Raw genomic sequence first — 22,870 nt, 5'->3', positions numbered from 1 at the left:
TTTTTTGTCTATTTAGGGCTCCTGAAGAGTGTTCCCCCAAAATTCATGTCTACCTGAAACTGAAACTGAGTTCATGTGTCCTTTTTTGGAAATAGGATCTTTGCAGATGCAATCAAGTTAAGAGGAGGTCATACCAGATTAGACTGAGTCTATATCTACTCATTGGTGTCCTTATGAGAAGAAATTTTGGATATACAGATACACACAGAGAAAAGACAGCCATGTGAAGATGGAGGCAGAGATTGGAGTGAGGGTGCCACAAACCAAGGAATACTAAGGACTATCAGCAGCCATCAGAAGCTAGGAAGAGGCAAAGAAAGATCCAACCCTGAAGCCTTCTGCAAGAGCATGACCCTACCTACATCTTAATTTCAGACGTCTAGTTTCCAGAACTGTGAGAATAAATTTCTCTTAAGCTACTCAGCTCGTGGTAATTTATTAATCTATTACCACAATCCTAAGAAACTAATACAGTGCCTGTTAAATTACATCTCTAATATACCGTTAAGAGCACTATAAAAGCCAGGTGTGGTGGCACATTCCAAAAGCCCAACTTCTCAGGAGGCAAGTTCGAGGCCAGCCTGGACAATTTAGTAAGTAAGACCCTGTCTCCAAATAAAAAAAATAAAAAGGGCTGGAGATGTAGCTCAGTGGTACAGCCTCCCTGGGTTCAGTCCCCAGTACCAGAAAAAAAAGCATTGTAACAAAGAAGCAGATAAGCAAAGACTTTGGTGTCAAAACTACCTGGAGTTAAGCCAACTTTACCACTTTCCATGTATATGACACTGGGGATATTTCAGTCAGCTTTTTTGCCACTTTGACCAAAATATCTGACAAGAACAATTTTAGAGGAGAAAAAGTTTTGCAGGTTTCAGTCCATAGATGGCTGACTCCCTGGGGCCTGTGGTGAGGCAGAATATTATGGTGGAAGGGCACAGGAAAGCAGTTCAGAACATGGCACCAGGAAGTAGAGACTAAACTTGACTTACCATGGACAAAATATATACCCCAAAGGCATGCCCCATCAACCCACCTCCTTCAGCCACACTTGACCTGCCTACCGTAATCCACCATGTTAATACCTACCAGGGGATTAAGGTATTGATTAGGTTAATGCTTTTTTAACCCAGTCATTTCACCTCTAAACTTTCTTGTATTGTCTCACACATGAGCTTTTGGGGGACACCTAATATCTAAACCATAACATGGGAACTTAATCTAAGTCTCACTTTCTTACTCTGTGAAATAGAGATGATACATACCTTTCCTGGTTATTTTGAACATGAATAAGATGATGTATGTTTCTTAGCATATTGCCTGGAATATGATAAGTACAAAAAAATAGTAGTGAACACTATTACTATATGATTGCTATTGGTATTGTTACTAACATTGGAGAGGACCTGAAAGGTCTTTCTTCTAAGAAACATTTTTCTCTATTATAATTCCTTATGATTCCTCTTATAAATAGATGGTCAATGGGGCTGGGGATGTGGCTCAAGCGGTAGCGCGCTCGCCTCACATGCCTGCGGCCCGGGTTCGATCCTCAGCACCACATACCAACAAGGATGTTGTGTCCGCCGAGAACTAGAAAAAAAAAATAGATGGTCAAAATCCATGCATTCATATTGTATAGGTATATCAATTGAGATCCAAAAAAAGTAAAATGTGTTTTCCTAGTCATGCTGACTCTAGTGCACACAAAAAAATAAATAAATAAAGTCCTGGTCATCTGGCCACAGCTCAGAATATTACATATTATATCAGCCTTATTTATACAGAACTCAGAAAATTTTAAAGATATCTCCACGTTCTTTCATAGAGCATACTAAAACCATGATAATGTATTTCTTTTGCTTTCATAAGTATATTGCAAAAATGATCTCATTTTAGCATGATACTATCTATATTTTGAAGATCTTAGCTGGATTTGGGATGCGGTGGAGTTTAGGAATCTAATAAGGCCAAAGGATGTGGAAAGGCTAAGAGAAAAACTTAAAAATGAAATGGACATCAGGCATGATCCATCACACAATTCATATATAATTAAGAGCAATGCATTTCCCATGGTTGCTGATCTTCAAGAAGGGCCTTTAAACAGAAGTTCAACTCAATTCTTTATAAATTCATTTGCATTTTCAAGGGTTTACATACTAAATTCTCAGGTTTCTCCCTTAAAGTTAAAATGCATAAGGGGCTGGGGCTGTATCTCAGTGGCTATGCTTCGCTAGCATTTGTGAGACACTGGGTTCAATCCTCAGCACCACATAAAAATAAATAAAATAAAGGCATTCTCAACAACTACAGAAAATTTAGGCCTCAGCTTACTTAGTAAGACTCCTTTGGCGCAAGAATTGAAATCAAGAACCAAAAAATGGGATGGACTCAAACTATAAAGCTTCTTCTCAGGGAAAGAAACAATCTGTGAGGTGAATAGAGAGCCTACATCTTGGGAGCAAATTTTTACCCCTCATAAATCAGATAGAGCACTAATCTCTAGGGTATATAAAGAACTCAAAAAGTTAAACACCAAAATGCTTATAATGATTTATCTTCTCAAAAATCAATGGACTTCCTTAATAATAAAACTATTATGGGCTGACTTGACTTCCCCCAAATTTACATGTGAATTCCTAACTCCCAGTACCTCAGAATATGACTGTATCTGGTGATAGGACCTTTAAAGAGGTCATTAAGTTAAAATAAGGTCACTGTGGTGGACCTTAATCCAATATGACTGATGCCCTTGTAAGAGAAGGAAATTTGGACACAGATATCAAAGGAAGACCATATGAAGTTATGAGGAGAAGATGGCCATCCATGTGCCAAGGTGAGAGACCACAGAAGGAAGCTAACTTGTCAGTACCTGAACTTAGACTTCTAGCCTTCAGTATTGTGAGGAAATAAATTTTTGTCATTTAAGACAGTCAGTGGATGGTGCTTTATTATGGCCTAAGCAAACCGATACAAGAGTTTAATCAGGTTTCCATTTGAAAATCCAGATCATGGAAATATTTTCTTTCTGTCCCCTTCTTGGTTATACTAACCTTAATATATTAGTGAAATATCTAACACCAAAAGGGTTAAAGAGTACAGGGAAGAACAAGTTGTGGCCACAACTTGATCTTATATATTCAGTTCCAGATTGTATAGGAAATCTTCTGTGTGGTTTTGAGCAGTAATCTCAGGGCTCTCAATAATATACTGATTTTGAAGAGGCAACCTGAATAATGCAAACTATTCATCTGACAAGGATTGCTGTCCAGAACATGTAAGTAATTCCAAAAATTCAACACCAAAAAATGCAATTAAAAATGGTTAAGAGATGTAAACAAAAGTAGACATACAAATAGCAAACAGGTACATGAAAAAAATGTTCAACATCACTAATGTTAAACCAAAACCACAATAAGATATTAATTCATTACAATAAGAATGATTATTATCAAGAACACAAAATATCAAAAAGAATTGCTGAGGATGTGGAGAAAAGGGAATCCTTATACATTGCTGGTATAAATTAATATAGCTATTACGGAAATCAGTATGGAGGATCTTCAAAAAATTAAAAATTGAGCTACCATATGATCCAGCAATCCCACTCCTCAGTAAATATCCAAAGGAAATGAAAAGCAGTATGTCAAAGGGACATCTTGTGCTCCCATGTTCATTGCAGTACTGGCCACAGTAGCTTAGACAACTGAAGTGTCTATCAAGTGATGAATGGATAAAGAAAATGTGATACATTTGCACAATGGAATATTATTCAACCATAAAAAGAGTGACATCCTGTCATTTCTGACAATATGGATGGAAATGCAGGTCATGTTAAGCAAAGTAGCCCGGGCACAGAAAACAAGTGCCACATGATATCATTCATATATGAAATCTACAAAAGTCAATCACATAGAAATTGACAATAGAATGGTAGTTAGTGAAGGCTAAGAGAAAGGTAGAGATGAGGGATGAGGTGCAGATGAGGAAGGGTTGATTAATGGGACTAAGTTGCAGGTAGATGGGAATAAGTAGTTCTTGTGTGCTTATTGCACGATAGAATAACTAGAGAGATAGTTTTCATGTGGTATATATATCAGAAAGCTAGAGGAAATGATATTGAATGTTTTCACCATAAAGAAGAGATAAATGTTTGAGGAATAGATTTACTCTGATTATACAATGTATACGTGTATTGAAACATCACATTAGTTAGTATGTACAATTTTTGTGTTTTCAATGTATTAGTTAACATAAGTTTAACTTTAAAATTATACAATTTTATATTTATTATTGTAAAATTGTTTGACAAAGAAGGATTGGGGACAAAATCCTCCTTTATAGGCTAACATGGTTCTAAAAGATCCTTTAATATTAATATTTTTAAATTGAATCAATACAGAAATATATAAGATAAAAATTCAAGTCTTCCTCGCATTACTTCCTCTCCTATTACTTTTTATAGACAACTACCATCTTTTGGTTAATTTGTATTCTTCTAGATATTTTTCTCTACATTTACATATGAACATAAATATGAACATGTATATTTGTATGGATTTGATTTTTTAAATCAGATGATACTGTGCCTATTATTCTATAACTTGATTTTTCATTTAATAATATATAATAGATGCATTTCCATATTAGCACATACAAATATATCTCATTTTTAGATTATCTTAGAGTATTGACATACTATGATTCATTCAACAATTCTCTAATAAAGAACTTAAAGATAAAACTTTATTGTTGTTCATGATTATAAAATATGAAGGGTGGGGTTGTAGCTCAGTGGTAGAGCACTTGCCTAGCATATGTGAGGCACAGGGTTCCATCCTCAGCATCACATATAATAAATAAATAAATAAATAAACAAGCAAATAAATAAAGGTATCATGTCCATCTACAACTAAACTTTTTTTAAAAAGTGATAGGACTTCATAAAATACAAATAATACAGAAATGAGTAGAGTAGAAAAATATAAGTCCTTTATAATGTTGGCAGGTTTAAAGATGGAGTAAGGTTTAGTGGTATCTATCCTATACATCTCTTGGTAAAAAAATTTTGAAAACTAAAATTATGCTTCTTTACATTTTCTTTCTTTTGTGGGGAGGGGTACCAGGGATTGAACTCAGGGGCATTTGACCACCGAGCCACATCCCTAGCCCAATTTTTTTGTTTTATTAGAGACGGTCTCACTGAGTTGCTTAGCGCCTTGCTAAATTGCTGAGTCTGGCTTTGAACTTGCGATCCTCCTGCCTCAGCCTCCGGAGCCTCTGGGATTATAGGCATTCGCCACTGCGCCCAGTGCTTCTTTACATTTTCACAAAATTCTTTTATAAATATACCATTTCAAAACTTTAACTTTGCTATGCTTCACCTCATCTCTCTCCATGGGCTGGGCTAGAACTTCCATGATCCTGTATCCTTCCCAGCATGGCCCCAGCAATCTCCAATTACATCAGCTTGCTGCTGGATGGGGGCATATATTGAGTTAAAATTACAAGATATCTATATGTTAGACTTGAGCCATAGTGAAATAAATGCTCAGTTTCAGAATCATGATTTTACTTCCCACTCTATTTGTGTATCTATTGACATTGCTTTCAATCCTACAGCCCATTATTCCTAAGATATTTGGACCTGGCCACCGAGGAAAATGAAAATATTTAGCTGGGAAGTCAGAATAAATAGTTGTCTTGCTGAATTTTAGAAAATCTAAGATGAGAAGATATCAAAGGAAAAGGCCCATGTATAGATTTCTTTTTTTTGTGGTGGTGGTTGTTGTTTTGGTCAGATATATTGAGATAAAATTTACAAGCTAGGTGCGGTGACACATGCCTGTAATCCCAGCAGCTCTAGAGACTGAGGCAGGAGGATTTCAAATTCAAATCCAGCCTCAGCAAAAGCGAGGCACTAAGCAACTCAGTGAGACTCTGTCCCTAAATAAAATACAAAATAGGGCTGGGGATGTGGCTCAGTGGTCAAGTGCCCTTGAGTTCAATCCCCAGTACCCCCTCCCAAAATTTACATACAGTAGGAGTTACCCTTCTTTTTTTTTTAGTAAACATTTTTAATGTGTTTTAACAAGGTTTTAAGCTTCATTTTTGTCTTTGGAGGTTTTTAAAAATTCTTTTTAGTTATAATCACCACCAAGATACACCTTGTCATAATTAAAAAAGCATGGAATACAACTTACTCTGATTTAAGTCCCCAGCACTTTCCCCTTCTCCCTGCTCCCTTCCACTCCACAATTCCTTTTCAATGCATTTACAGTTTACTTTATCTATCTATCTATCTATCTATCTATCTATCTATCTATCTATCTATTGGCACCCAACGCCAGAACTCACCATGCCATATCTATGCATGCACTTATGAAAATTCTGTCAGATTCATGCCACTGTTCTTCCCTTTTCCCATCCTGTTTTCTTCCTCATCAATCCCCTTCATCTACTCTACTGATTTTTCCTCAACTTTGATGAAATTTCCTCTCCACTCTCTTTTTCCTTTACTCTTTCTTCCTTGTTTTTTACCCCCCTCACCCCACCCCACCCATTATTTTGAATTATCTTCCATATATCATGAAGACATTTGACTTTTGGGGACTGACTTATTTCATTTAGCATCATAGTCTCCAGATCCACATATGTACCAGCAAATGCCATAATGTCATTCTTCTTTATGGCTGAGTAATACTCCATTGTGTATATAAACACCACATTTTTCTTTATCCATTCATATATTGAAGGGCACCCAGGTTGGTTCCATAGCTTGGCTATTGCGAATAGTGTTGCTACAGACATTGATGTGGCTGCATCACTATAGCAACCTGATTTTAAATCCTTTGGATATATACTGAGGAGTGGGATAGCTGTGTCATATGGTAGTTCCATTACTAGTTTTTTGAGAAATCTCCATACTGTATTAATTTGCAGTCTCACCAACAACCTTTTTCCCCACATCCTCACCAACATTTATTATTATTTGTATTCTTGATAATTGCCATCTGACTGGAGTGAGATAAAATCTCAATGTAGTTTTAATTTGTATTTTTTAATTGCTAGAGATGTTTACCTTTTTTATATTTGTTGACTGTTGACTGTATTTCTTCCTTTGAGAAGTATCCATATAGGCCTTTTGCCCACTTATTAATTGAGTATTTGTCTTTTTGGTATTAAGTTTTTTAAGTTCTTTGTATCATCTGGATATTATTGTCCTGAGGAACAGGTGGCAAAGATTTTCTCCCATTCTGTAGGCCCTTTCTTCACTCTGTTGATTGTTTTCTTTGCTGTAAAGAAGATTTTTAATTTATACAGTCCCACTTACTGATTTTTAAATTTTATTTCTTGCACCATAGGAGTCTTGTTAAGGAAGTCAGTTCCTGTGCTGACATGTTGAAGTGTTGGGCCTGCATTTTCTTCTAGCAGTTGCAGGGTTTCAGGTCTAATTCCTAGGTCTTTGATCCATTTTGAGACTTTTGTACAGGGTAAGAGATAGAAGTTAAATTTCATTCTTTTTAAAATTTTTTTTAGTTGTAGATGGACACAATACCTTTATTTTATTTATTTATTTTTATGTGGTGCTGACAATCAAACACAGTGCCTCACCAAACACTCCACCACTGAGCCACAACCCCAGCCCCAAATTTCATTCTTCTACATATGGATTTCTAATTTTCCTAATTGAACCCAGCATCTCACACATGCTAGGGGCACTTTAACACTAAGCTAACCGCAGCCCTTTTTTGTTTTCTTTTAATTTTTATTAAGACACCAAAGGTCTCACTAAATTGCTGAAGTTGTCCTCCAGTGGGAATCCTCCTGCCTGCCTCAGCCTCCCTAGACAGGCATGGGCCACAGTGCCTGACTTCTAGCTGACTTTCATTGTGCTTAGAAAAGAGCTGCTGTATGATTTTGTCCTTTAGAATTTGTTACAATTTGCTTTGTGTTCCCCTTCATGGTCAAGTTTGGTAAACATGTCATATTTTCTCAAGAAGAATCCACATTCTCTAGTTGTTGAATGCAGTGTTGTAAGTATGTCAATTAGGTGAGGGTTGTTAATAATTATGCTCAACTATTCTGTATTTCCACTGATTTTTTTAGTTTTAGGTGGACACAATATCTTTATTTTATTTATATGTGGTGCTGAGAATCAAACCCAGTGCCTCATATATCTAGGCAAGTGCTCTACCACTAAGCCACAACCCCAGTCCTTCACTGAAATTTTTTGCCTATTCCATCACTTACTAAGGAATGAGTCTTATAATATTCTACCATAAGTATAAGTTTATCCATTTTTTCATTTTAATTCTGATTTTCATTTACATATTTTGAGGTTATATTACTAGGTCCACACAAGTTTGTTTATGCTTCCTGAAAGATTTAACTGTTATCATTGTGTTTCATCCCTCTCTGCACCTGGCAATACACTGTATGTACCTCAAAGTTTATCTTCTTTGATATTAAAGTGGTTAAACCAACAAAGAAAGAAAGAAAGGCAGAATTGGTGCAGAGCACATCATTAAGTGGTCTTGATCAGACTGTGGTCTGGTTGACCTTGACCATCCCTTCAGTTCTGTGTCTGGGAATAGTTCCAGAGATGTGTGTGTCCCTCCCCCTCTCCCTCCCCCTCCCCCTCCCCCTCCCATATAATTCTGGAAGCCCATGATGACTATACCACTCTGGGCCTCTGAAACAGGATGTAGCAAATTTAGCCTCAGAGTTCAAGGAGGAGAGAGGTTAGATAAGTTTAGGGCTGACAAATCTTGTACTACTAGTTTTTAATGAACATTCCTTAAATGATTAACACTGTGTACATGCAGAACTGAGTAGTGTCACAAAGTTTTAAGTTTCATAAAGAGACAGGTAAAAATGAAGGCAGAGATGGCAAGATTTCTTCTGCTTTCAGTTACTCATAGCATTTGTATGGGTCTAGAGAAAGAGCCACTGCTTTTAGCAAAGGCAGACTCTCTTAGATCCCTGTTACAGTTTGTTATTACAAAGGACTGAAATATATTGGGTCTGTTAACAAATGCAAAATGATTTGTGGTTCAGTGAAATGCTTACTTCTTAAAAGCAAAAAACAAAAGTAGATAAGACCTTCAAACAAAATAGAACAAGATAAGGAAGGATCATAAGAGAATGTTAATCTACAAAAAATTGTCTAAAACATGGGAACCCACAGTCAGAAGACATACAAAGCCAAAGAATTTAAACCAATTTTTATATGTTTCTTTCCTGAGTCAAAAAAAATTTACCCCAGGAAATGGAGCTGGACTCAGAGGAAGGGAATTTTAAATCAGAGGCCTCTGAAGATCCAAAAGCTCTAATTAAAGTAAAAGGATTTTTAAATGAGGTCCAATCAGTTTCTGCCTTTTAAATGGTGAAAGGGCTCTTTTATTTAATAGGTACCAGCCAGAGAGCTGTTTATGATGAGGGGGATTGGGGAGAGAACTCTAAAGAATTTTTTTAAAATAGAAATCATTCTCATTCGAAAGATCCAGAGCTGGGGAGTGTAATTCAGCGGTAGAGTGCTTGTCCTGGCCATTAATATTAGGATATAAACAGGTGTGTTCACTGCAATCATGGATTAATCAAAAGTTGTATCAAATAAAGTCTAGGGGGTAAGTGGCATCCCACATGATCTAAAATTTTTATAGCCAACTAAGTAAGGTTGAAACAGCAAGGACAAACATGGAGGAAGAGAGGGAGAGAGAACACTAGTAAGAGTGAGTGCAGGAAGAGAGCTCAGCTAGAGTCACCCTTTTTACATGTGCAAGTCAATGAATTTTGACAAATACAATAATATAAACACCACCACAATCAATGTATAGAACATTTACATTACCCCAAATTTTTCTTTCTCCCCCATTTGCAAGTAATTCTTTCACTCTCTATCCCTCACTACCACTTAACTGGTTTTGTTTTTTGATTTTGTACCTTACATTTTACCTTTGTCTTAATATTATATAAATTGAATCATACAGTATGTAGCCTTTTGTATTTGACTTCTTTAACTTAGCAGCATACATTTTTAAGATTCATCTGTGTTGCTGCATATATGAATAGTTTGTTCCTTTTATTTTTCGCTGAGTAGTATTCTATACTACAGATGTATCACAGTTCACTTTTCCATTCACCAGTTTAGGAACATTTGGGTTGTTTCCAGTTTGGGGAATGGAGCTGATGAAAATATACATGTACAGACGTTTGTGGGAATATATGATTTTATTTCTCTTGGGTAAATACCTAGGAGTGAGATTTCTGAGTCATATGGTAAGTGTATGTTTATATATACTTTATATATTTTACAAGTAACTGCCAAAGTGTTTTCCAATGTGGTTCTACCATTGTGCTTCCCCACCAGTGATATATGAGAATCCCACTTTCTATAAATCTTTACCATTGCTTGATGTTATCATCTCATTGCTTCATTTTGTTTTGTTTTTTGGCACTGTTCTATTGGGTATGAAGTAGTATCTCCTTGTGGGTTTTAATTTGTACTTCTGTAATGACTAATGATGTTAAGCATCTCTTCATGTGATTGCCATCTGTATATCTTCTTTTGTGAAGTTGGCTGAATCTTTTGCCCATTTTTTTTATTGTTTGTCTATTAGTGAGTTGTTTTTTAAGCAAATCTGATTTCTTCCCATATTAGGATCAATGGGAGGGAATTTCCAGGGGACATGTTTCGCCATAATATAAAGAAAATGTGTTTAACAGAGTTTTCCAGCAATAGAATGTGCTTCCCAGGAATTGATAAGTTCCCCATTATTTCAAGTGTTACAATAAAAGCTGGGTAATTGATTATTAGGGATAATGTAAAGCAGATTTATGTGTATTCTAGACAACTATACCAAATAGCATCTGAGGTCATTTGAAACTCTTGACAGTTTATGATATTAAAATAAATCAAAGATGTAAGGATGTGGCTCGATAGTAGAACACTTGCTTACCATGTGCAAGACCCTGGGTTTGGACCCCATCATTGCAAAAAAAAAATGAAATGAAATAAATCAAGTCAACATCATGTTAATCAGGCAGAGGATTTATTGGTTGCATCAACAAAAGATAATACATTCTGAGGGAGCAAACCTGCGATTGGTAGAACCTCTCTCATTAACCTGGCCAATGAGAATTGATTCACAAGCTGGGTGTGCTGGCACATGCCTGTAATCCCAGGGGATCCGGGTGGGGGGACTGAGGCAGGAGGATGGCAAGTTCAAAGCCAGCCTTAGCAACTTAGCGAGGCAAATTGAGACCCTGTCTCCAAATAAAAAATAGAAAGGCCTGGGCATATGGCTCAGTGGTTAAGCACCCATGGGTTCAATCCCTGGTATCCTCCTGCCAAAAAAAAGAATTGGTTCACAAATCCCCAGCACCATGTAACCATGTAGACAATAGAGATTCTCTGTTCCTCTTTAGGATCCACAGTGAATATTCCTGACAACATGGAGGCAATGGGCTGTACTTAATCCATATTGTACATGTGGAATAATTATATCCCAACTACACATTTTAAAGCAGCCCAAGATTATTCCCCAAAGGATGTTGCTTTGTGTAGTTCTTTATCCCCAAGATGAATGAATCAATGAAAAGCTAGACATAACAGAGAAGACTAGAAACTAACTATTCTCTCTTTGAACAAAGCCATTTTGTGTCTGCCCCTGAAGTCTGTGTAATTTTTATCACTATATCTCAAAAGACAAATCACTAAGATTTGAGAGGAAATAAGGGAGAGGGAAAAAATAGCTGTTTTTAAGTCCTTAAAGTATGTCAGATACTTTCACATTTTTAAGTCAATTTAGTTCTCACAACAACCTTGTCAGGCAAGTATTTACACACACACACACACACACACACACACACACATACATATATATATATATATATATATATATATATATAAATTGCACATTTTATATAATATGCATATAATATATACTTAAATATATACTTATATATTTATAAATGCATGTTACATTTTATATGATATGCATATATATGCACATCATATAAAATGTAGTTAAGCATATATTTTGCATATTACATATATGCACACACATACCTATGCACATATACATATGATTACATATATTCATGTGATTTTTGGCAAGGCTATTAAGTGGCATATCTAGAATTCAAGCTCCTGTCATCTGATTCTAAATCCATTTTGTTTCACATAACACCTCAATGTCCAAAATAGACCAAAAGGCAGAAGCATCCTTAACATGGACAGAGCAAAAACTGAAAGGGACTATAATTCATGTTCGCAAGTATATGAAGTCTGTATTTTGTTAACTTGGCTTTGTTCACCAAATTCTTATACATAAGAACTGAAAAAGCTCTTTGAAACCTAAAAATTCTGCTTTGTGCTGGGGGTAGAGTGATTGCCTAGCATGCACCAGGCCCTAGATCCCATTCCAGCACTGAGAAAGAAAGAGAGAGAGAGAGACAGAGAGGGAGGGAGGGAGGGAGAGGGAGGCAGGGAGGGAGGGGAAAGGAAAGGAAAGGAAAGGAAAGGAAAGGCTAAGTTTAATTTCAGTGTAATAAGCTGAAGCCCTATTTCACAATAGTGGCTTGCAAACTTATGAGACTCATTATGCACCCAAGAACTGGTATAGACTGAAAACATACTAGCTTTATGAAAAGTTTATATAAATTGATGAGTGGCATATACCTAATGGATAATTAAGAGAGATTGGGTTACGTAGGTTATAACCCCAACTTTTGAAATTGATATTAATGAGGAAGACTATGCCCTTTCAAAACATAATTCTATATGTTGACACCAGAATTTGATCCCACCATCAGAGAGACTCCTAGGAGATAACTGTCTAAACCTTGGAAACAACTGGAGAAAACCTTAAATGCTAGGAGGTAATTAAACAACAGAAACAACTCATGTGCAATTCTTTATTCTCATGAAGTGTCCTTAGGTCTTTGGGCACAACCTATGGGCCTTGACCTCATTCTCTCCATTTCTTCAGATAAGGGAGAGAGAAGGTTTAGCTCTTTGTTAGAAATTATAAAACAGTGAAAGTAAGTAAGACAGTAAGCTCGAACATTAGAATCAACACCTCATTGTTAAGTGCTGAACTCAAAGGGAGATGTCACCTGCTGACAAATTTCCCCTGATCATAATCTGGGGATTTCTATCCTGAGCCAAAATAGGGAGTTTAGGAGAGATCTCTTTCAATTGCTAAAGCTACAACTGCTGTCCCTATTTGAATAATAGTGTGTGTTTTAGTCAGCTTTTTCATTGGTGGGACTAAAAGACCTGACAAGAACAATGTAAATGAAGAAAAGTTTATGTTAGCTCACATTTTCAGAGGTCTCAGTCCATAGACAGCTGACTCCATATCTGGGCTCAAGAAGAGGCAGCACGTCATGTCAGAAAGGCATGGCTGAGGAAAGCAGTTTAGGACATGGCGACAAGAAACAGAGCTCTGCTCACCGTGAACAAAATATAAACCCCAAAGGCACAAACCCAGTGACCAACTTCCTCCAGTCATACCCTACCTGCCTACAATTGCTGCTAAATTAATATGTATCAGTGGATCAGTTCTCTGATCAGGTTATACCTCTCATAATCTAATTTCACCTCTGGAAATTCTTGCATTTCTCACACATGATCTTTTGGGGGACACGTTATCTAAATCATAACAATGTGTAAATTGCAAGGTGATTCTTTCTCCCCATTTTCCTCTATCAACTTAAGAGCTTTTATTCATCAATTGCATGAAAGGTATCACATAAAATAATCTCAATTTTTTTTTTTTTACAGTATTGGGGATTGAACCTAGATCTTCATTCCTGCCAGGCAAGCATTCTACCACTGAGCTATATCCCTAGCCCAAAGTAATGTGATGCTAATAAGTAGCTATTTTCCTGTTGTTCTGTGTCTCTTTCCTGCCTTACAAGGAAAGTCACTTTGAAATGATCAAGCCAGTCTTTGTTATTTGTTTCTACTTCCTTTTTAAAAATTTATTTTTTCCACTATTGGCTATCAAGCTAAGGGCCTCATACAACCAGTGCTTTACCATTGAGCTACATCCCCAGCCCTGTGTTTTTAAACTACATAGTTTCCAACCATAGCTTTTAAAGAGAAAATGTTAGATACTTTGTCACAGCAACAACTCTTAGCATTTGTATTTCTGAAAATATATAGTAAAGTTGCTTTACTTTCCTCTTTTTCCCACTTTGATGCTCATCTTATTTCATTCAGAGTAGTCTATCTGCTGTATTCATTCTTATTCACACAAGAATGTGTGCACAGACATTGCATACACACAGACATATAAAAACACACACAGTCACTCATTTCCCAAGTAATCCCTGGGAGCAACATCTAGAAAAGGCATCCCTCTGGCCAAACATGTTGCTAATAACAAGTTTATGCTACTTCAACCATGTAATTTCAGATTCTATCATTTTTATCCAGGTATTTATGAATCATTATTTTAGGAATAAAGCTCAAGTAATCATTCTAATTTCAGAACCTATTACCACAATGAGCTATTCACATTGCAACACAGTGACTAAACGCAAACTACGTACTTAGGTAGATTTTTCTTTGGCAGTTGGTCATGTTCCCTATGGCTTATTTCTGCTCCTCTTGCAAACCTTTTCACCTTGTTGAAAGAAAGAGAAAAAAGTGTGTGTGCGTGTGCACACACACACACACACACACTTCAAGAGTTTTTGGCTTTCATGTGGTAGATAATCTTAGCTCCTGCAGCTTCTGATGCCCCACGACTATCAGATAAGCAAAGGGGTCTACTGTGCTTTTATTTACTTTTTTTAAAAGATGTTTTCCCATTTCATTCCAATGTCAATGAGTCATGACAGTTCAGGGATACAGTTCATAAACTGTTCAGTTTCTCTAGTGATCTGAAACCTCACTGGAACATCATATTAAAAGAAAGACTTAGTGTCCTTGCAGTTTATAAAAATTACAGTTTTAGGTATAAATACTAATTGTAAAGAAATATGTTGCAGGGCTGGAGTTGTGGCTCAATGGTGGAGCACTTACCAAGCATGTATGAGGCACTGGATATTTTCAAAACCACATATAAATAAATAAAATAAACATCCATCAACAACTAAAAAAAAATTAACAAAAAGAAATATGTTGCATGTTAAGGCAGAAAAGAATGGACTTGCATACATTTGGGACCATAGCTTAGGAACATTATATTTTTAAATATATATTTTATATATAAAATTATATATATTTTAATATATATTTTATATATAAAATTGAGAATCATGAGGCCTGCCCATAGTTCAAAAATAGTCATTTCACATTGGCAGAGATGAAGCAATTGGCTGCCAGGGATGTTAGAGATGGGCCTCCTCCTTTGGATGGTAGGCTGGGCAACCAAATGGCCTGTGAGGCTCTCTTTCTTATAGTGTTAACTCAGAATGAGCTTGAGGAGTTGCTAGATTCTTAGACTCCTTTTCAGATTACTGATTCAGGATCTTTAGTGTAGGGCTTGGCAATGTGCATTTTAATAACCTCTCTGGGTAAATTTGATGCAAACTGAAATTTGAGAATCTCTGTTCTAAGAAAACGAGTTCTGGACTGGGAATGAAGAAACCTGGTTTCTGGTTCTATTGCTTCTATAACTTCACATGGTAACCCTGATCAAATCATTTGTCATCTCTTAGCATCATTTACCTCTCTATAAAATGAGTGGTTTGAACTAGATAATCTCTATGGTCTCCACCAACTCTAAAATTTTTATGAAATCTATAGTATAAACTATCATATCAATCTATGGAATAGCCTTGATTTCATTAGCCACAAGATCCTTTATTTTACATGTCTGTAAAAAAGCATCCATAATTTATGTGAATCCTTGGAATACAGAAATAAGACCCAGCCATTTCCAATTCCATAAGCAAACCAGTCAATAATGTGTAGTAGGACCTGGATGAAGTTAAAGTCCCACACTTCCCATCTCAATCATTGCAGTAAAACATAGTTAATGCCAATAAAATACTGCCAAGTGTAAGAGTTTAGTTATCAGCCAAGTGATCTAAATTGGTTAACCCCATTACCCTTGATCTCTATAAACAAAGGTTGCCTAAGATAAAAAAACATGATAACACTTCACAAAGGATAGACTATGGAGCAAGAAGCATTCATTCATTGAAGATGAGAACATAAATCAAATACAACTTTTCTCATTGGCAACTTGGCAATATCTACTAGAAGGCATACCTTTTGGCCTGGCAATTTTACTTTAGGTAGTTGATCCTACACATATTTTTTGTGCATGTGCTAACCAATATACATACACATTATTTATTGAAGCATTGTTTCTATTAGAAAAAGAAGAGGAAAAAACCCAAAAGTTCCATCAGACAGTCTGGTTCAATAAGTTATAGTAAATTCATGCAATGGAATCTCTTGAAGTCTTTTAAAAGGAATTGAGAAAGCTCACTCTCTCCAAATTATATAAAGTGAAATAATCTACAACTCTAAGTGAAAAACAAGTGTGGTACAGAATAGTATATGGAATACTGTATAGAATACTACTAATATCAAATAGTATATAGACTAGTGTGTAGAATTCTACTGTTTGTATGGAAAACACACTAGTGATTTTTGTTTTTAAAAAACTTCAGAAGGAAACACAATAAATTATTATTTCCAGGTAAAGGAACTGGGCAGATGAGGTACAGGGATAAAAAGGAGACTTCATTGTATACTTCCCTAACTTCAAATTTTGAACCTTATGAATGTATTACTTTTCAAAAACAACACAAAGAAAAATTTTAAATACCATAAAAATTTCATGTTTATTGCATGAATACATTTATAAGCATATAAAAATGAGAAGATCTGGAATGATACATACCCAACACCAAAGAGATGTTATGCCTTAAGATGAGGAGAGTGGAAGTTAGATGTATGTGTGGGGTGAACATTAATTTTTTACTTTATATTCTTGAATCTTAAAATGAGATTTCATAATTACTAAAGTCAAGCACATATAAATGTACTGTGGGGCAGGAAGCATGGGCCAGAGAATAAGGCATTTTTCAATTTAGCCATAAATGTATGAGAGGTTCAGCCCTGTTACCTTTATCTTGAGTCACATCATTCCCTTGAGTCTTTCTGATGGATTGAAGTAATAATACCAAGCCATTCAAGTACTCACAGTGAAACAAAAACTGACCTTCAGTTTTATAACCACTTTGGTGGAGAATACCAAAATTCCCCATGTTAGAAGAGCTATCTAAGAGGCAAAGGTTATGAAAAAGAAGGCAGTGGAGAGCCACTTGTACAACTGTTTTAGAGGTACATCAAAAGTGTGTAATGTTTTGGGCTACTGAAAAGAGCTTGAGACCTAGAGTCAGAAGTCCTATGTCTAATACTTGGTTATTAACACTATGCCATTTTATACACTATGTGTGTGACTTTGGTTAATCAACTACCCATGATAATTAATTAACTACCCTATACTATTATTGCACAATGTTATTGAGAAAATAAAGTGAGATAATATGGAATATTATAATAATATGAGAGAATGTTATAATCTCTAAATTATATAGCTGTCACATTTCATTACTCGCAGTGTCAGAGATAATAACAATAAAAGTAGCTTTTCCTATATTGTCATAAAGGACATTTTCTGTTTTACTCACAGAATCACATGGAAACTTTTAGAGCATACAACTTCCAGGAAGTCTCTGCTTCAAAATTTGGCATTATGACTTATTTCTGTCACTGCTTGGGAAAATGTTAGAAATGAATATTTCATAATAATATTAGAGATACTTGGCAATAAGAAAACAAGATAAAAATTTGTCATGGAAGTTTGTCTTTTTGAACTCTCAAAATGGATAAAAAGTTAACATAAGTCCTGATTTTTTTTTCATTTCAGTTATCTACCTCATACTCTACCATGCCATTTTTGTGTTCTTTGCGTGGACCTACTGGAAGTCCATCTTTACACTCCCACAGCAACCTAACCAGAAGGTAAGAATATTGGTTACTTCATACATGCTAAGAACAAAGGAAAGTAGAGATGCTAATAAAGCAAGAAGAGGACAAAAGTGGAGCAATTAAATTCCATTGAAAATAAAATCAGGGTAATCATTTTTTTAATGAGGTCTTGTTATGTTGCTCAGACTGGCCTTGAACTCCTAGGCTTGAGTGATCCTCCTGCCTCTTCCTCCCAAGTCCCTTGGGTTTTGGTTGCACACCACCATGACTGGTTTAAGTTCATCTTAAAGAAGAACACTTAGTGATAAAGGTACATTAAAGGTAGGGTAGACTATTGAATGAGTTTGTAAAACCACTAGTCCTGGATATCTTAAGACTAGGAAACCACTACCTGTACTGTGATTTAATTAGAAAAAAAAAAAAAAACAAGGACCTACTTCAATTCTGAGACCTCAACAAGTTCAGTTCTATAAAGTGTATTATTTTCATACCCAGCAAGACTCTGAAGAAAAATATAATTGTTTAATCAATCATTTTCAAGCTGTGTTCTCTTAAATCCACATGTTTCATGCAGTATTTGAAATTCATGAAGGAATTTGTGGTTATATCAGGCATTTATTATATGATAAATGCTACTAAGCATTTATCTAAGCTAAGTTAGATTCTGAAGTAGGGGAAAAAAGCAATAGGAGAGATTTTACCAGTTTCCAAACACTAGGAAAAATGCAGATCCAAATTTTCTCCATTATGGATCAAAATGATACAAAAGGAAAAAATTAAACACAGAGAAAGGCAGTGAAGCAGGAATTGAGGAATATGTGGGATATAATATAGAGAGAAAATGGCAGAAATCCTTCCTAATGAATAATTACTTGAAGCATAAGTGGATTAAACTTTCCCTGTAAAAGGCTGATTGGCAGAATGAATTTTAAAAAATCATGATCTATATTTAAGCTGTCCACAAAATTTAACTTTAGAAGCAAGCCATAAAAAGTTGAAAGAACAGAAAAATATATAAGCAAATAGTAATCAAAAGAGACCAAGGGTGGCTATTCTAATATCAGACAAAAGAGACTTTAAGTCAGACTTAACAAGAGACAAAGACATTCTATATTGAAAAAAGGATCACTTTATCAAAAATATGTGAAAGTTATCAATAAGAGAACCCCAAAGTATAAAAAGCAAAAGCTAACAGATTTAATGGAAAAAATATAAAGTCATACAATAATAGAGAATTCAACACCATATTTTCAATAGTGGATAAAAGAACTAGACAGAAGATCAATAAGGAGATGAAAGATTTGAACAACACTGTAAACCAGCTACATGTAACATACCCACTTCAAAATGGCAGAATACACATTCTTCCTAAGTGCATTTTCCATTATAGACCACACATTAGGCCACAATAGAAATCTCAGTAAATTTACAAGACTGAACTCATATAAAGTATCTTCTCTGACTACAATGGAATTAAATTAGAATGAATAAGACAAGGAAAACTGTAAATTCACATATATGTGGAAATTAAACACAATGGATCATGTAAGAAATCACAGGAAAATCAGAAAATTCATCAAGATTGTTTTAGTCAGCTCTTTTTTTGCTGCTGTGACCAAAAGACCTGACAAGAATAATTTTAAGGGAGGAAACATTTATTTTGGGGATAGTTTCAGAGGTCACAGTCCATAGATGACTGACTCTATTCCTTGGGGCTTGAGGTAAGGTAGAACATCATGGCCGAAAAGTATGGTGGAGGAAAGTGGCTCAGGAGATGATCAAGAAGCAGAGAAAGTTCCTTTCACCAAGGACAAAATATATACCCCAGAGGCATGCCTCCAGGGACCCACCTCCTCCAGCCACACCCTGCCAGCCTACTGTTACCACTCAGTTAATCCTAATCAGGGGATTCATTCACTGATTGAGTTAAGGCTCTCATAACCCAATCATTTCTCCTCTAAACCTTCTTACATTGTCTCACACATGGGCTTTTAGGGTACACCTAATATCTAGACCATAACAAAGATGAATGAAAATGAAAAAAACCCATGGGATTCAATAAAATTGTAAACACATTTAAAAAGGATAAGTATCTTAAATAGTCTAATTTTATATCTTAACCAGAAAATGAAGAGCAAAAACCAATGAGATGCTACCTCATAACCATTAGAATGCCTACTATCAACAATAACATATAAAAAATACAGGGTGGGGAATGGGGAGTTAATTAATGAGTATAAAATTTTACTTTGGGTCATTAATAAAAGTTCTGGAGGTGGTGGTGATAGTGGCACAACAATGGGAATATACTTAATACCACTGAGCTGTATACCTAGAAACGGTTTCAATAGTTAAATTTTGTTATATATATTTTATTACAATAAAAATGGACCAGACCTAAATAGAAGACCGAAACCTACAAAATTCCTAGAATAAAACTTAGGGGTGGGGAACTGGAGTTGTGGCTTAGTGGTAGAACACTTCCCTAGCATGTGTGAGGCACTGGGTTCGATTCTCAGCACCACATATAAAAAAATTAAGTAAATAAAATAAAGGTCCATCAACAACTAATAAAAATATTTTAAAAACTTAGGAGGAAATCTTCATAACCTTGGATTTGGCAATGGATTCTTAGATGTGACAACAGAAGCACAAACAACAAAAATAAATAAATACATTTGATATTACCAAAACTAAAACTTTTGAACATCAAGCAACACTATCAAGAAAATGAAAAGATCACACAAAGAATGGTAGAAAATATTTGCAATTTATACATATGATGTATCAAGTTTTCATAACATATAAATAATTCTTATAACTCAACAGCAAAAGATAAACAACCTAATTTAAAACTGGAGAAGAGACTTGAACAGACATTTCTCCAAAGAATATATACAAATGTCTAATAAGCACATGAAAAATTATTTAATACCTTAGTTATTTAGAGAGATAGAAATCAAGACCATGATGAGATACTACCTCATAACCACTAGGAAGGTCAAAACTGAGTGAAAGAATAAATGAAAAATAACAAGAATTGGTGAAGATGTCAGGAAATCAGAATCCTCCTAAACTGATACTAGAGATATAAAATGATAGTGCTAGTATAGCAAATAGCTGTCCAGTTCTTCATGAAGTTAAATGTAGAGTTACCATGTGACCTAGAAATTCCACTCCTAGATATATACTCAAAATATTTGAAAACAAGTGTTCAAATAAATACTTATGCTTAACTGTTCATTGTAGCACTAGTCACCATAGCTAAATGATGGAAACAACTTAACAGTCCGTCAACAGAAAAATGGATAAATTAAGTACAGTATGCCCATGTAAAGGAATATTATTCAGTCATAAAAAGAAACTCAGTATTGATATGTAGTATAACATGGATGAAATGGATGAACCTTGAAAATATTATGCTAATTGAAAGACACAAGACACCAATGGCCACACAGTTTTGATCATATCTATATGAAATATCTAGAAAGGCAAACCCAGAGCTAAGGGTATACCTCAGTTGGTAGAGTGCTTGCCTTGCATGCACAAGTCCCTGGTTTCAATTCCCAGTACTGCCCCCCCCATAAAAAGGAAAATCCACGGAGACAGAAAGTAGATTACTGGTTGGCAAGTCTAGGGATAGATGGGAATGGGCACTGCTTAATGAGTAAGGTATTTCCTTTTGGGGTGGTGAGAATGTCCTGGAACTAGATAATGATGATGGTTGCACAACATTGTAAATGTACTAAATATCACTGAATTGTACACTGTAAATGCATCCTTTAAAATGAAATTTAAGTTATGTGAATTTAAGCTCAATAAAAATAATTTTCCCCTTCATATTATTTATGAAGCTTGTAGGCCATCCACAGTCTCATCCAGCTTCTCCAAGACTGTCATCAGTGTCAACTGAAAAAAACACTTGCAACCTGAATGGTTAGCAATTTTATAAGCCTAAACTGGGTGAGATGTTCTAGTCAGTTTTTTTCATTTTGTGGCCAAAGTACTTAACAGAAACTATTTTAGAGGAGGAAACGTTCATTTGGTGCTCATAGTTTCAGAGGTCTCAGTCTATAGATGACCAACTCCATTGCACTGGGCCCAAAGTGAGGCAGAGCATCAAGGCAGAAGGCTGTGTTAGAAGAAAGCAGCTCAGAACATGGCACCAGAAAGCAGAGAGAGACTAAACTTGACTTATCAGGGACAAAATATATACCCCAAATGCACAGCCCCAATGACCCACCTCCTCCTATCTGCCTTCAGTAATTACCCAGTTAATAATTCCTATCAGGGGATTAATTCATCAATTAGGTTAAGGCTCTCATAATTTCACCTCTAAATTTTCCTGCATTGTCTCACACATGAGCTTATGGGGGACACCTCATATCTAAATCATGACAGATAATGACAGGATTTAGTCAAGCACCACAAATGTCTAACATTTAAAACTACATCTTTTATCATTTTTAATTTGTTAAGAGAATGGAGAGTTCCACAATATTAATTTCTCTAATGCAACATACATCCCAGTCTATCATCATTTGTCCTACCCAAATGCATTCATTGGCTCATTGCATTCTGATACTCAACAAGGCTTGGTTAGTTCCTGAAATAAGGCATCCATGCCTGACATTCTAAACCAAAGCTGACCTCTTGAATGACCACAAGTTATTTCTCACATACAAATAGAAACAACCCTGTATTCACCTTTCAGGTATATGCAGTGTACCATAAGAAAGTTACATTTGTAAGAACATCTCAAAAACTAAAGTGCTGCCCCAAGGTGCTGCTTTTAATTATCAAAAGTAAAAAATAATTTTTAAAGAACTCATACCTTTGTGTTGATCAAGATAATTGTTCTACTAAGAAATAAAATAACCAGATGTTTTTATATTCATTTACAACATT

At 35.5% G+C, this 22,870-nt stretch overlaps 1 protein-coding gene across 1 annotated transcript in view; it reads left to right on the top strand.

Moving 5' to 3' along the window:
* Zdhhc15 (zDHHC palmitoyltransferase 15) overlaps nucleotides 1-22,870 on the top strand; it is a 90,680-nt gene that overhangs the window by 20,646 nt on the left and 47,164 nt on the right. The window contains exon 3 of the mRNA XM_026405591.1: nucleotides 17,901-17,995. Within this exon, the coding sequence (XP_026261376.1) occupies nucleotides 17,901-17,995 (95 nt within the window). The remainder of the gene's footprint in view (nucleotides 1-17,900; nucleotides 17,996-22,870) is intronic.

Source organism: Urocitellus parryii, chromosome X (genome assembly GCF_045843805.1).
Source record: "Urocitellus parryii isolate mUroPar1 chromosome X, mUroPar1.hap1, whole genome shotgun sequence".
NCBI classification, from domain to species: Eukaryota; Metazoa; Chordata; class Mammalia; order Rodentia; family Sciuridae; genus Urocitellus; species Urocitellus parryii.
This window is presented reverse-complemented; position numbering and strand designations above follow the sequence as displayed.